The 13236-nt window shown below is 48.5% G+C and overlaps 1 protein-coding gene across 1 annotated transcript in view; it reads left to right on the forward strand.

Moving 5' to 3' along the window:
* Window positions 1–13236, forward strand: part of LOC139229236 (interleukin-27 subunit beta-like) — a 63921-nt gene that overhangs the window by 20029 nt on the left and 30656 nt on the right. The window contains exons 4-5 of the mRNA XM_070860895.1: window positions 2478–2647; window positions 4516–4679. Coding sequence (XP_070716996.1) covers window positions 2478–2647; window positions 4516–4679 — 334 coding nt within the window. The remainder of the gene's footprint in view (window positions 1–2477; window positions 2648–4515; window positions 4680–13236) is intronic.

A 13236-nucleotide genomic window follows, 5' to 3' on the forward strand; every position in this document is an offset into this window, starting at 1 on the left:
AAGGATTTTTGGTAGATTACAACCAATGCATCCACTATCTCTGCAGCCACTTCTTTTAGAACCCTAGGATGCAAGCCATCAGGTCCAGGGGACTTGTCTGCTTTTAGCCCCAAGCTATAAAGTTTGCAAAGAAGGTGGTTAATGGGAGGAGGGATATATAAAATATTAAATATATAAAATACTAAATGGCCCAGGAAAACGAACCCAGAATATAACATCAAACTAAGCTAGATAGTTTGACCAGAGGACATAAATTAAATGATTGAAAAGTAAATTACAACAGCTATCAGAAAGAACTTCTTTACTCAAAGGCTGATGTGTTTGGAATATGAGGCGAGATGGGCAGTGGGGGTGACACCATTGGGGGGTGTTGAAAATGCATGCTATAGTGGGCATGTTGGGGTACAAGAGGAAATGGGCTGGGTAAGGTATGCCCCTGTGAGGATGCTCACAGGTCGGTAGAGCTGTTGAGTTGGGAGTGGCTTAGCCAGTCACGTGATGTTCACAAGGCTCAATAAAACCCCAGCCAGTTGGGTTCGGGGGATCCACGATGAGGCAGGTGGTTGTGAGCCTGGTGGATGAACTGGTAATGTGTGGTGTGATTGTTAAACCTTTTGCCAACAAACCAACTAGCTTTTACATAGAAACATAGAAACATAGAAAATAGGTGCAGGAGTAGGCCATTAGGCCATTCGAGCCTGCACCACCATTCAATATGATCATGGTTGATCATGAAACTTCAGTACCCCATTCCTGCTTTCTCTCCATACCCCTTGATCCCTTTGGCCGTAAGGGCCACATCTAACTCCCTTTTGAACATATCTAACGAACTGGACTCAACAACTTTCTGTGGTAGAGAATTCCACAGGTTCGCAACTCTCTGAGTGAAGAAGTTTCTCCTCATCTCGGTCCTAAATGGCTTATCCTTATCCTTAGACTGCGACCCCTGGTTCTGGACTTCCCCAACATCGGGAACATTCTTCCTGCATCTAACCTGTCCAATACCGTCAGAATTGTATATGTTTCTATGAGATTCCCTCTCATTCTTCTAAATTCCAATGAATATAAACCTAGTCGATCCAATCTTTCTTCATATGTCAGTCATGCCATCCCAGGAATCAGTCTGGTGAACCTTCGCTGCACTCCTTCAATAGCAAGAATGTCCTTCCTCAGACTAGGAGACCAAAACTGTACACAATTTGTTGCTATGAATTCTTAAGCAAAGTGCCCATGGGCTTTTCTTGCCCTTAAGGCCCAGTTCCTCTTCCTGACTCGCCTGCCCCTTTGGAGGGCCGAGCACTGCAGGAAGGGGCAGGAAATGCGAGCTCAGAGGCCTGCAGCTGTCCACTGGGTGGCAGAGATTTAGGATCAGCAGACAGAAGGCCCTGATTTCATGCAACCATCTGGTGAGGTCCCTCTGACCTGACCTCAGTCTCTTTGACCCCTGCCATCATGGCCTCCTTTGACCCTCAGGCTGGTGGGGGCGAGGCGCGGTCTGGGGAGCCCCCTCGCTCGGTCGCTTAGCCACCCTTCTCCCAGGAACACATGGCAGGTGGGCCGCGATGCCCCATTCTGCCTCATTTATATGCCTGCAATGGGCCTGTGCTCACCCCAGGGAGAAAGGTCAGGATCCCTAATGTGCCACATTAATAAGCCGTGCGTTGTTATTTCTGAATCGTTGCAATTGGCGGAACTCCCTCGAATATCAGGGGCTTTATTTGGCGGGTAGGGTGGGCAGAGGTGCACAGTTGCCACGGCGATTCTGAGCATTTCTAAGGGACACCGGAGTTTCCATCCTTGCGAGGCCGATTAAGCCCTAAATCTGCCACTGTGCACGAGGGTGTACAGGCCCAATGTGCCTAAAGTCCTGGGATGAGGCCTGGACACACGACCTAACCCAAAGGGAGAAATCCTGCCAACTGAGCCAAGCTGACAGCGCCCAGGGAAGAAAAATGTATGGTTCAAATAGTAGTGGAATTCCATCATCATCATCATAGGCAGTCCCTCGGAATCGAGGAAGACTTGCTTCCACTCTAAAAATGAGTCCCTTGGTGGCTGAACAGTCTAATACGAGAACCACAGTCTCTGTCACAGGCAGGATAGATAGTCGTTGAGGGCAAGGGAGGGATGACAGGTTTGCCGCATGCTCTTTCCGCTGCCTGCGCTTGATTTCTGCATGCTCTCGGCGATGAGATTCGAGGTGCTCAGCGCCCTCCCAGATGCAATTCCTCCACTTAGGGCGGTCTTTGGCCAGGGACTCCCAGGTGTCAGTGGGGATGTTGCACTTTATCAGGGAGGCTTTGAGGTGTCCCTGTAACGTTTCCTCTGCCCACCTTTGGCTCGTTTGCCGTGAAGGAGTTCCGGGTAGAGCGCAAACCCACGGCAGCAACAGTAACCGAGCTTCTGTGTACCAAGGTCTTAATAAGAAGTTGCCGTTCATTCTCATGCAGACAATAACATTTCTGTATTTCTGAAAGCTATGGAGTGGAATATGTCGAAGGGTGCTCAAGTGAAGGGACACTGCAGGGCAACTGCACAATCGAGGACATCAAACTCTTCTCGAAGATTCCCTACACAGTGAAGGTGACGGCAACAAACCCGCTGGGATTCAGGTCTACTAATAAACAATTCATCGTGGAGAAGATAAGTAAGTGGCACTATTAATCTGTTCCAGTGTAAATCAGAAGTGTGTGTATGTCTCGACCTATGACTCAATGTCTTGACCTATGACCTATGTTTTGAAATGGGCTATGTTTATTACAAATCTTGCACAACCTGCTTCATTCACATGAAAATTCCTTTGTTGCTGTTTTCAGAAAAATATTATGTGGTTTATTTTAAACAGCGAGCTTTAAACAACGTAGCTCTGGCCCAAGACTAAGCATCCAATATGGCGGGATAGAGCGCGCACGCCCTTAATGCATATTGGAAAACCTCTCCTTCAAATAGTGTCAGGTGAACTTTTATATTGACCTGTGAAAGCAAATGGGGCCTCGTTTTAATATCTCAGCGGAAAGACGACACCTCCGACAGTGCCACACTCCCTCAGTACGGCACTGGAATTTCGGCCTCAATCATGTGCTCAGATCTGTGGCATGGGACTCGAACACATGACCTTCTGACTCAGAGGCAAGAGTGCTACTCACTGAGCCACGGCTGACACGATATTGGTAACTGCTTGCGCTCATCAAAGTCAGGGATAGTAGCACTGGAGAAAGGCAGGCTTTTGCATGTCAGATGACCCTGAGCACAATCATACCACTACCAATTACAGAATAAACCTGCTTCTACTCTGTCCGCTAAAAAGCAGAGCCTGTGTGACATTGCCGCCATCCTGACTTGCCGTTGGGTTCATAGTTCATCCCGTTCACAGCATACGCATTGTACACAGTGCTGGGCGTGCTGCTGGGCCAGACTAAGGGGCTTTATACATGAAGAAAGTTTACGCTATGTGCTCACGCGCACGTTGACTGTTAAACTACTGACCGTCTTTATGATGCGATCGCTGCCCCAGTCAGGAGTTGGTCCAGCCCCCTCTTGAAGGCAGACACTCAGCACCCACCGCACCAGCCAGCAACTCACTCCTGACACTCACTAGTCTCTGGGCAAAGAAAAGCCAGCCAGCATCCAGCTTATTCCCACCCGCGTGTAGTTAAATGCAAGTTCCCTGGTCCTCCCTAATCATCAAAGCGAAATAATCTATCAAAAGGCATGCAACCCAACACGAGCATTATTTTACATACTTCTATCAGGTCGTCTCTAAGTCTACACTGCTCTACAGTGAATGGGCCCAGCTCTCTACCACAGAAAGTTGTTGAGGCCAGTTAGATGTGGCCCTTACGGCTAAAGGGATCAAGGGGTATGGAGAGAAAGCAGGAAATGGGTACTGAAGTTGCATGATCAGCCATGATCATATTGAATGGTGGTGCAGGTTTGAAGGGCCGAATGGCCTACTCCTGCACCTATTTTCTATGTTTCTATGTCAATGTTTCTTTAAGCCGATCTGAAACAGCACCCACAGAGTTCCAAGGCACGAAGGAATTGTTTTTTGTTGCCCAATGTGCCAAACCAATAAAATGAGCTATTGGGCAAATGTTGAAAGGTAACCAGAATAGAAAGCCAATCATATTATCTAATATTGTTACACACTAAATCAAAGCATATGGGTTTTGATATGAATTCCCTTAGCCGAGGGGTCAACAACCAGGGGGAGTAGATTTAAAGTCATTGGTAGAGGGGATTTGAGGAGAACTTTCTTCACCCAGAGGGTGGTGGGGGTCTGGAACTCACTGCCTGGAAGGGTGGTAGAGGCAGAAACCCTCACCATATTTAAAAAGTACCTGGCTGTGAACTTGAAGTGCTGTAACCTACAGGGCTACGGACCTAGAGCTGGTAGGTGGGATTAGGCTGGGTAGCTCTTTTTCGGCCGACACAGACATGATGGGCCGAATGGCCTCCTTCTGTGCCGTAAGTTTCTATAATCCTATGAATTCTAAATGTGTTTTTTGCCTCTAGTCAAGCCAGATCCACCTACAGATGTCACGGTTTCTGCAATTCCCAACCAACCGAAGAAGTTACTGTTACAGTGGAAACCTCCTGCCACATGGCCCGATCCCGAGATATTTCTGTTGAAGTACATAATAAAGTACTGGCAAGAGCGATCCAACAGACCCAGAATGGTAAGCGCAACTTTTCCTGACACTGCTGGATGGATAAATAAACAGAGTTGTTGGGATAATACCAGAACTGAGAGGGTATATCTACCAGGGAAGGCCAAACAGGCTGGCTCTCTTTTCTCTAGAAAAGAGGAGGCTGAGGGGTGAACTGATGGTGATGTTGAAGATTACGGAGGGGTTTGATAGGTTAGGCGTAGAGAAAATGTTTCAACTTGTGGGGGAGACAAGAAGTAGGGGCAATAAATATAAGATAGTCAATAGGGAATTCAGGAGAAACACCTTTAGTCAGAGAATGGTTAGAATATGGAACTACAAGGTGAATAGGATAGAAGCATTTAATGGGGAAGTTAGATAAGTACATGATGAGGAAAGGAATAGAGGGTTATGAGATGAGGGGGGTGTCTTATGAAGAACGGTTGAGTATAGGTTGGGCCTATACTCATTGGAGTTTAGAAGAATGAGAGGTGATCTTATTGAAACGTATAAGATTTTGAGGGGTCTTGACAGGGTAGATGCAGAGAGGATGTTTCCCCTCGTGGGGGAATCTAGAACTAGGGGGCATAGTCTCAGAATAAGGGGTTGCCCATTTAAAACAGAAATGAAGAGGAATTTCTTCTCTTAGAGAGTCGTGAATCTTTGGAATTCTCTGCCTCAGAGAGCTGTGGAGGCTGGGTCATTGAATATATTTAAGGTGGAGATAGAAAGACTTTTGAATGATAAGGGAGTGAAGGGTTATGGGGAGCGGGCGGGGAAGTGGAGTTGAGCCCAAGATCAGATCAGCCATGCAAAAGCAAAATACTGCGGATGCTGGAATCTGGAATAAAAACAGAAAATGCTGGAAATCTCAGCGGGTCAGGCAGCATCTGTGGAGAGGAAGCAGAGTTAACGTTTCGGCTCAACGACCCTTCGTCAGAACTGGAGAGTGTTCGGAAAGAACGGAAAGAACGGGGAAGGGGAAGAAAGAACGAAAGGGAAGGTCTGTGATAGGGTGGAAGGCAGGAGAGATTAGAGAGACACAAGGTACGATGGGCTAAACTCAAATGGTAATGGCAGGAGTTAGAAAATCGGATCAGCCATGATCTTATTGAATGGCGGAACTGGCTCGAGGGCCAAATGGCCTACTCCTGCTCCTATTTCTTATGTTATGCTGATAGAGTTAGAGGAAGGAAGGTGGGAGGAGGCTTGTGTGGAGCATAAACACTGCATGGATTGGTTGGGCTGAATGGACTGTTTCTGTGCCATAAATTCAATGTATGTAAATGTTTTCCTTCACTGTCTGGCAGAGCATGTTGTGTACCCATTGGACAACCCGGCTGATCTACAGCTTATTGATTACTGTGGGATGAAGATCAATCAGGTTCTATAAGGAATGGGGAATGTCCTCTGTCAGAATACTGCCTGGGCGGAAAAGTTGAAAATTTTCCCCAACATGTTGCAAATGTTTGAATTTATTCTCTGCCTCATTATTCTCCTCTTCATTTCTCCTCACCTTACAATCTGTTCGTTGCTGATCCAGGAGCAGTCAATCGGGTCATCAACAGCTTTGCTCACCCTTCAGGACCAGTGGTGTCGGGATTCCCCTGCTCACTGCTGGAGCTATATTGTAAATTGAAATTATTTACGCGCTTGTTAGAAATACTCGATAAAGGGGGAAAAGTTCGGGGGCCCTAACTTTTGAAACTCTTTTGAGTTTACCTGCGAAAACATAAAACATTAAACGGTGCCACCCGACCTTGGGTGACACTCCAGACATTTACAAGGCCCTTTTTTTTTTTCCCCTTTTTTTTTTTTTTTGTGTTTTTCTTTTTCTTTTTTTTTGGGCACTAAAATCACAATTTTCCCCAGTGCCCTCTATAAAAGGGAAGGGGGACACTAAAAGCACCGGCAATTAAAACAAATTAAACTTAAAAACGTAAAATCAAATTAAAATTTGGTTGTCGGGCGTGATGATGCACTCCAGTCCCTCCGGTGCCCACCTCTCGCGGAAGGCCGCGAGCGTACCGGTGGACACCGCGTGCTCCATCTCCAAGGACACCCTGGACCGGATGCCCTAACTTTTGAAAGTTGAAAAAAAATTAGTGCCAGGTGCTGATGTTTATCAGCTTTCAAAAGATTCGGTGTTCGCGCTCCAGGAAGGGAGTAGAGCGCTAAATCAAGTGTCCCCTTCCTTCGTGGAGCACTAGAGGACGCAGGCGGGGCGGGAGTGGTGCACACTGGGCCACTGGGCCATGCAGCGCGGCCGGGATCCGAGGCGCCTGCCCTCCCCTAAAGTGCAGGGCTATCACTGCAGGCTCTGCACTGGGCCCAGTGAGCCGCGATCCGGCCCCATCAGCCCCGCCCACTCCCGTGATCCGGCCCAATCAGCCCCGCCCACTCCCGCGATCCGACCCCATCAGCCCCGCCCACTCCCGCGATCCGGCCCCGCCCACTCCCGCGATCCGGCCCCATCAGCCCCACGCACTGCAGCAGATGCCGGGCTGATCGATCGCAAGGGAAAAGCAGCGAAAATAATTCAAAGACAGCATTTGAGATTATTTTGTACTTGCCTCAGCCACTTCTCCCCAAGCTCCCGGCCTCCCACTGGACGCCTCCTGCAGCTGTGGGTGTTGTCCCCGTGATGCTGCAGGGAGCGGATCCCAAGTTCGGGGCCAGGTCGCTAACAGGGCGTTGCGCAAGGCGATGACGTCACAATCTCCGGGCGATGGGGATCGGGGCGCAACGTGTTACCGCCGCCACAAACCTCCCGCCGAAGTTAGCGGGAGTCGATCATCTCGCCGCGCCCGGTCAGTAAGTGGTTAGCGCCCCCCGGAGACGATAATGGGAGGCGGTAAGAAGGACAATTTCGAGGCCAAAGTTTTCAGCAATGAACGTATGATGTTGCTACCAAAGAACTTTTATTGTAGTTAAGAAAGAATGATTTGAGGAAAAAGCCAATTGGCTCATAAAGCCTGCTCCAGACCATGGATGATCTACACTATCGTGGATTCTTTCCCTCACTTTCATCTCCACCGCACATTGACCAAGAACGGGTCCCACTCAGTAACGCAGAGAGTGGTCTTTCATGTATCCAGAAAAGTAAACATTATCATGCGTCATGTTGGTAGCAATGTATCCTCTGTGCACAAGGGAATGTTGGCAATCCACAACGACAGAGCATCACACACATAGATGATGCATTCTCCTCATTCTCGGATGGGAGGAGTGTAGCACAATGGATCTCATGCTCATTCCCGTGTTCGACCTGATATTGCGATGCGAATGACGCTTTCTTCCATCACATGTTCATCAAAGTTAGGAAGAAAGCTTTTCAAGCGATTCTCCTCAGACCACCTGTCTTGTGACCTCCATCAGCCAACAGGTAGAGTCACACTAGTTGCTGGGTATTGAGTTTTCACCAAGACAGAGACTCGAGCTGTAAGTAACTCAAAGCTCATGGAACTAAGGGGTGAAAATTGCCCCTTTGTGCGACGCCCATTAGCGCTAACAGGGCGCAAAACATTTTTTGCCGGCAGCCAAGGCGCTACCGACTCCCGCAAAACCGCGGGAGGAGCTGCCACGGTAGTGTCTGTAGCACCCAGGGCCGCCGCGCAACCGGTGATGACATCATCGCTGTGCGTGGCGACCCTTTGGCACTGCACACCAACCCCTTTGCGCCCTACGGCAGATTATGCCCTGCGCCCTGCGGTGCTGCCGTGAGTGGTGTCAGCACCAGCCTCGCCAGTCGTGAATTGGTCCGACATCCGCTCGCAGGGCGGAAGCTAAAAGGGAGGTCATGGGCGCCCCATGCCACCATCTTGGCTGTTTTGCCGACTTGCTGGTCGGCCCGATTTCTTCGCCCCTGGCGGGGTCCAGGCCACCATTGGGCTTTCCGTTTAGGGTAGCGGGCTGTGGCCGCGGCACTAGGCTGCTCCGGGGGCCCAGTGGAGGATGGCAGAGGCTGCGCAAAGTACGCAGTGGCCCTCCCCTTTAACCGCAGGGAAGGGGCGTTGAAGCACGTCAGCACTATGCGGTGCATTCGTGCAGCGCTGCCGATCCTGCCCCAGCACTACCCTGGGACCTGCCCCAAGAAGAAGCGGAGCGGTGAGATTGTGCATCACTTTCTCTGGGGGCGGTAACCGCAATTTCACGGCCAAGGCGGGATTTCCCCCGAGCCGGATACCACCTCCAACCGGGGCGCCGGGGAACTTCTCCCAAGAAGTAACTAAGCTGCAACACATTTATCAATCCAATTCAAGCAAATGCATTTCTCTCATCATCATCATCATCATAGGCAGTCCCTCGGAATCGAGGAAGACTTGCTTCCACTTCCAAAGTGAGTTCTCTGGTGGCTGAACAGTCCAATACGAGAGCCACAGACCCTGTCACAGGTGTGTCAGACATTTGTCGAGGGAAGGGGTGGGTGGGGCTGGTTTACATAGAAACATAGAAAATAGATGCAGGAGTAGGCCATTCGGCCCTTCTAGCCTGCACCGCCATTCAATGAGTTCATGGCTGAACATGCAACTTCAGTACCCCATTCCTGCTTTCTCGCCATACCTCTTGATCCCCCTAGTAGTAAGGACTACATTTAACTCTTTTTTGAATATAGTTAGTGAATTGGTCTCAACAACTTTCTGTGGTAGAGAATTCCACAGGTTCACCACTCTGGGTGAAGAAGTTTCTCCTCATCTCGGTCCTAAATGGCTTACCCCTTATCCTTAGACTGTGACCCCTGGTTCTGGACTTCCCCAACATTGGGAACATTCTTCCTGCATCTAACCTGTCTAAACCCATCAGAATTTTAAACGTTTCTATGAGGTCCCCTCTCATTCTTCTGAACTCCAGTGAATACAAGCCCAGTTGATCCAGTCTTTCTTGATAGGTCAGTCCCGCCATCCCGGGAATCAGTCTGGTGAACCTTCGCTGCACTCCCTCAATAGCAAGAATGTCCTTCCTCAGATTAGGAGACTAAAACTGTACACAATACTCCAGGTGTGGCCTCACCAAGGCCCTGTACAACTATAGCAACACCTCCCTGCCCCTGTACTCAAATCCCCTCGCTATGAAGGCCAACATGCCATTTGCTTTCTTAACCACCTGCTGTACCTGCATGTCAACCTTCAATGACTGATGTACCATGACACCCAGGTCTCGTTGCACCTCCCCTTTTCCTAATCTGTCACCATTCAGATAATAGTCTGTCTCTCTGTTTTTACCACCAAAGTGGATAACCTCACATTTATCCACATTAAACTTCATCTGCCATGCATTTGCCCACTCACCTAACCTATCCAAGTCGCTCTGCAGCCTTAAAGCATCCTCCTCGCAGCTTACACTGCCACCTAACTTAGTGTCATCCGCAAATTTGGAGATACTACATTTAATCCCCTCATCTAAATCATTAATGTACAGTGTAAACAGCTGGGGCCCCAGCACAGAACCTTGTGGTACCCCACTAGTCACCGCCTGCCATTCTGAAAAGTACTCATTTACTCCTACTCTTTGCTTCCTGTCTGACAACCAGTTCTCAATCCACGTCAGCACACTACCCCCAATCCCATGTGCTTTAACTTTGCACATTAATCTCTTGTGTGGGACCTTGTCGAAAGCCTTCTGAAAGTCCAAATATACCACATCAACTGGTTCTCCCTTGTCCACTTTACTGGAAACATCCTCAAAAAATTCCAGAAGATTTGTCAAGCATGATTTCCCTTTCACAAATCCATGCTGACTTGGACCTATCATGTCACCTTTTTCCAAATGCGCTGCTATGACATCCTTAATAATTGATTCCATCATTTTACCCACTACTGAGGTCAGGCTGACCGGTCTATAATTCCCTGTTTTCTTTCTCCCTCCTTTTTTAAAAAGTGGGGTTACATTGGCTACCCTCCACTCGATAGGAACTGATCCAGAGTCAATGGAATGTTGGAAAATGACTGTCAATGCATCCGCTATTTCCAAGGCCACCTCCTTAAGTACTCTGGGATGCAGTCCATCAGGCCCTGGGGATTTATCGGCCTTCAATCCCATCAATTTCCCCAACACAATTTCCCGACTAATAAGGATTTCCCTCAGTTCCTCCTCCCTCTGACCCCTCTTATATCTGGAAGGTTGTTAGTGTCCTCCTTAGTGAATACCGAACCAAAGTAATTGTTCAATTGGTCCGCCATTTCTTTGTTCCCCGTTATGACTTCCCCTGATTCTGACTGCAGGGGACCTACGTTTGTCTTTACTAACCTTTTTCTCTTTACATATCTATAGAAACTTTTGCAATCCGTCTTAATATTCCCTGCAAGCTTCTTCTCGTACTCCATTTTCCCTGCCCTAATCAAACCCTTTATCCTCCTCTGCTGAGTTCTAAATTTCTCCCAGTCTCCGGGTTCGCTGCTATTTCTGGCCAATTTGTATGCCACTTCCTTGGCTTTAATACTATCCCTGATTTCCCTTGATAGCCACGGTTGAGCCATCTTCACTTTTTTATTTTTACGCCAGACAGGAATGTACAATTGTTGTAATTCATCCATGCGGTCTCTAAATGTCTGCCATTGCCCATCCACAGTCAACCCCTTAAATATCATTCGCCAATCTATCCTAGCCAATTCACGCCTCATACCTTCAAAGTTACCCTTCTTTAAGTTCTGGACCATGGTCTCTGAATTAACTGTTTCATTCTCCATCCTAATGCAGAATTCCACCATATTATGGTCACTCTTCCCCAAGGGGCCTCGCACAACGAGATTGCTAATTAATCCTCTCTCATTACACAACACCCAGTCTAAGATGGCCTCCCCCCTAGTTGGTTCCTCGACATATTGGTCTAGAAAACCATCCCTTATGCACTCCAGGAAATCCTCCTCCACCGTATTGCTTCCAGTTTGGCTCGCCCAATCTATGTGCATATTAAAGTCACCCATTATAACTGCTGCACCCTTATTGCATGCACCCCTAATTTCCTGTTTGATGCCCTCCCCAACATCACTACTACTGTTTGGAGGTCTGTACACAACTCCCACTAACGTTTTTTGCCCTTTGGTGTTCTGCAGCTCTACCCATATAGATTCCACATCATCCAAGCTAATGTCCTTCCTAAATATTGCATTAATCTCCTCTTTAACCAGCAATGCTACCCCACCTCCTTTTCCTTTTATTCTATCCTTCCTGAATGTTGAATACCCCTGGAAGTTGAGTTCCCAGCCCTGATCATCCTGGAGCCACGTCTCCGTAATCCCAATCACATCATATTTGTTAACATCTATTTGCACAGTTAATTCATCCACCTTATTGCAGATACTCCTTGCATTAAGACACAAAGCCTTCAGGCTTGTTTTTTTAACACCCTTTGTCCTTTTAGAATTTTGCTGTACAGTGGCCCTTTTTGTTCTTTGTCTTGGGTTTCTCTGCCCTCCACTTTTACTCATCTCCTTTCTGTCTTTTGCTTTTGTCTCCTTTTTGTTTCCCTCTGTCTCCCTGCATTGCCGTGTGCTCCTTCCGCTGTCTGCGCCTGACCTCTTCACGCTCGCGGCGTTGAGACTCGAAGAACTCGACGCCCTCCCGGATGCACTTTCTCCACATCGGGCGATCTTCGGCCAGGGTCTCCCAGGTGTCAGTGGTGATGTCGCACTTTACCAGGGAGGCTTTGACTGTGTCCTTGTAACGCTTCCGCTGCCCACTTTTGGCTCATTTACCATGAAGGAGCTCCGCATAAAGCATTTCCTTAGGGAGTCTCGTATCTGGCATGCGAATTATATGGCCTGCCCAGCGAATTTGATAGTGCGGTCAATGCTTCAATACTGGGGATGTTAGCCCGGTCGAGGACACTGATGTTGGTGCGCCTGTCCTCCCAGGGGATTTGCAGGATCTTGCGAAGATATCGTTGGTGATATATCTCCAGCGACTTGAGGTGTCTTCTATACATCATCCATGCCTCAGATCCATACAGGAGGGAGGGTATTACTACAACCCTGTAGACCATGAGCTTGGTGGTAGATTTGAGGGCCAGGTCTTCAAACACTCTTTTCCTCAGACAGCCGAAGGCTGCACTGGCGCACTGGAGGCGATGTTGAATCTCTGCACCAATGTCTGCCTTTGCTGATAAAAGGCTCCCGAGATATGGGAAATGGTCCACATTGTCGAGGGCCGCGCCATGAATCTTGATGACTGGGGGCAATGCTGTGGCACGGGGACAGGCTGGTGGAGGACCTTTGTCTTACGGATGTTAAGCATAAGGACCATGCTTTCGTATGCCTCAGTGAATACATTGATTATATCCTGGAGTTCAGCCTCAGAATGTGAACAGACGTAGGCATCGTCTGCATACTGCAGCTCAACGACAGAGGTTGGGGTGATCTTGGACCTGGCCTGGAGGCGGCATTGGTTAAACAGCTTCCCACTGGTTCTGTAGTTTAGTTCCACTCCACCAGGGAGCTTGTTGATTGTGAGGTGGAGCATGGTGGCGAGGAAGATTGAGAAGAGGGTTGGAGCGATGACCCAGCCCTGTTTGACCCCAGTCTGGATGTGAATTGGGTTTGTAATGGATCCGTTGGTAAGGATCACGGCCTACATGTTGTCGTGAAGCAGG

This window comes from Pristiophorus japonicus, chromosome 18 (genome assembly GCF_044704955.1).
Source record: "Pristiophorus japonicus isolate sPriJap1 chromosome 18, sPriJap1.hap1, whole genome shotgun sequence".
NCBI lineage: Eukaryota > Metazoa > Chordata > Chondrichthyes > Pristiophoridae > Pristiophorus > Pristiophorus japonicus.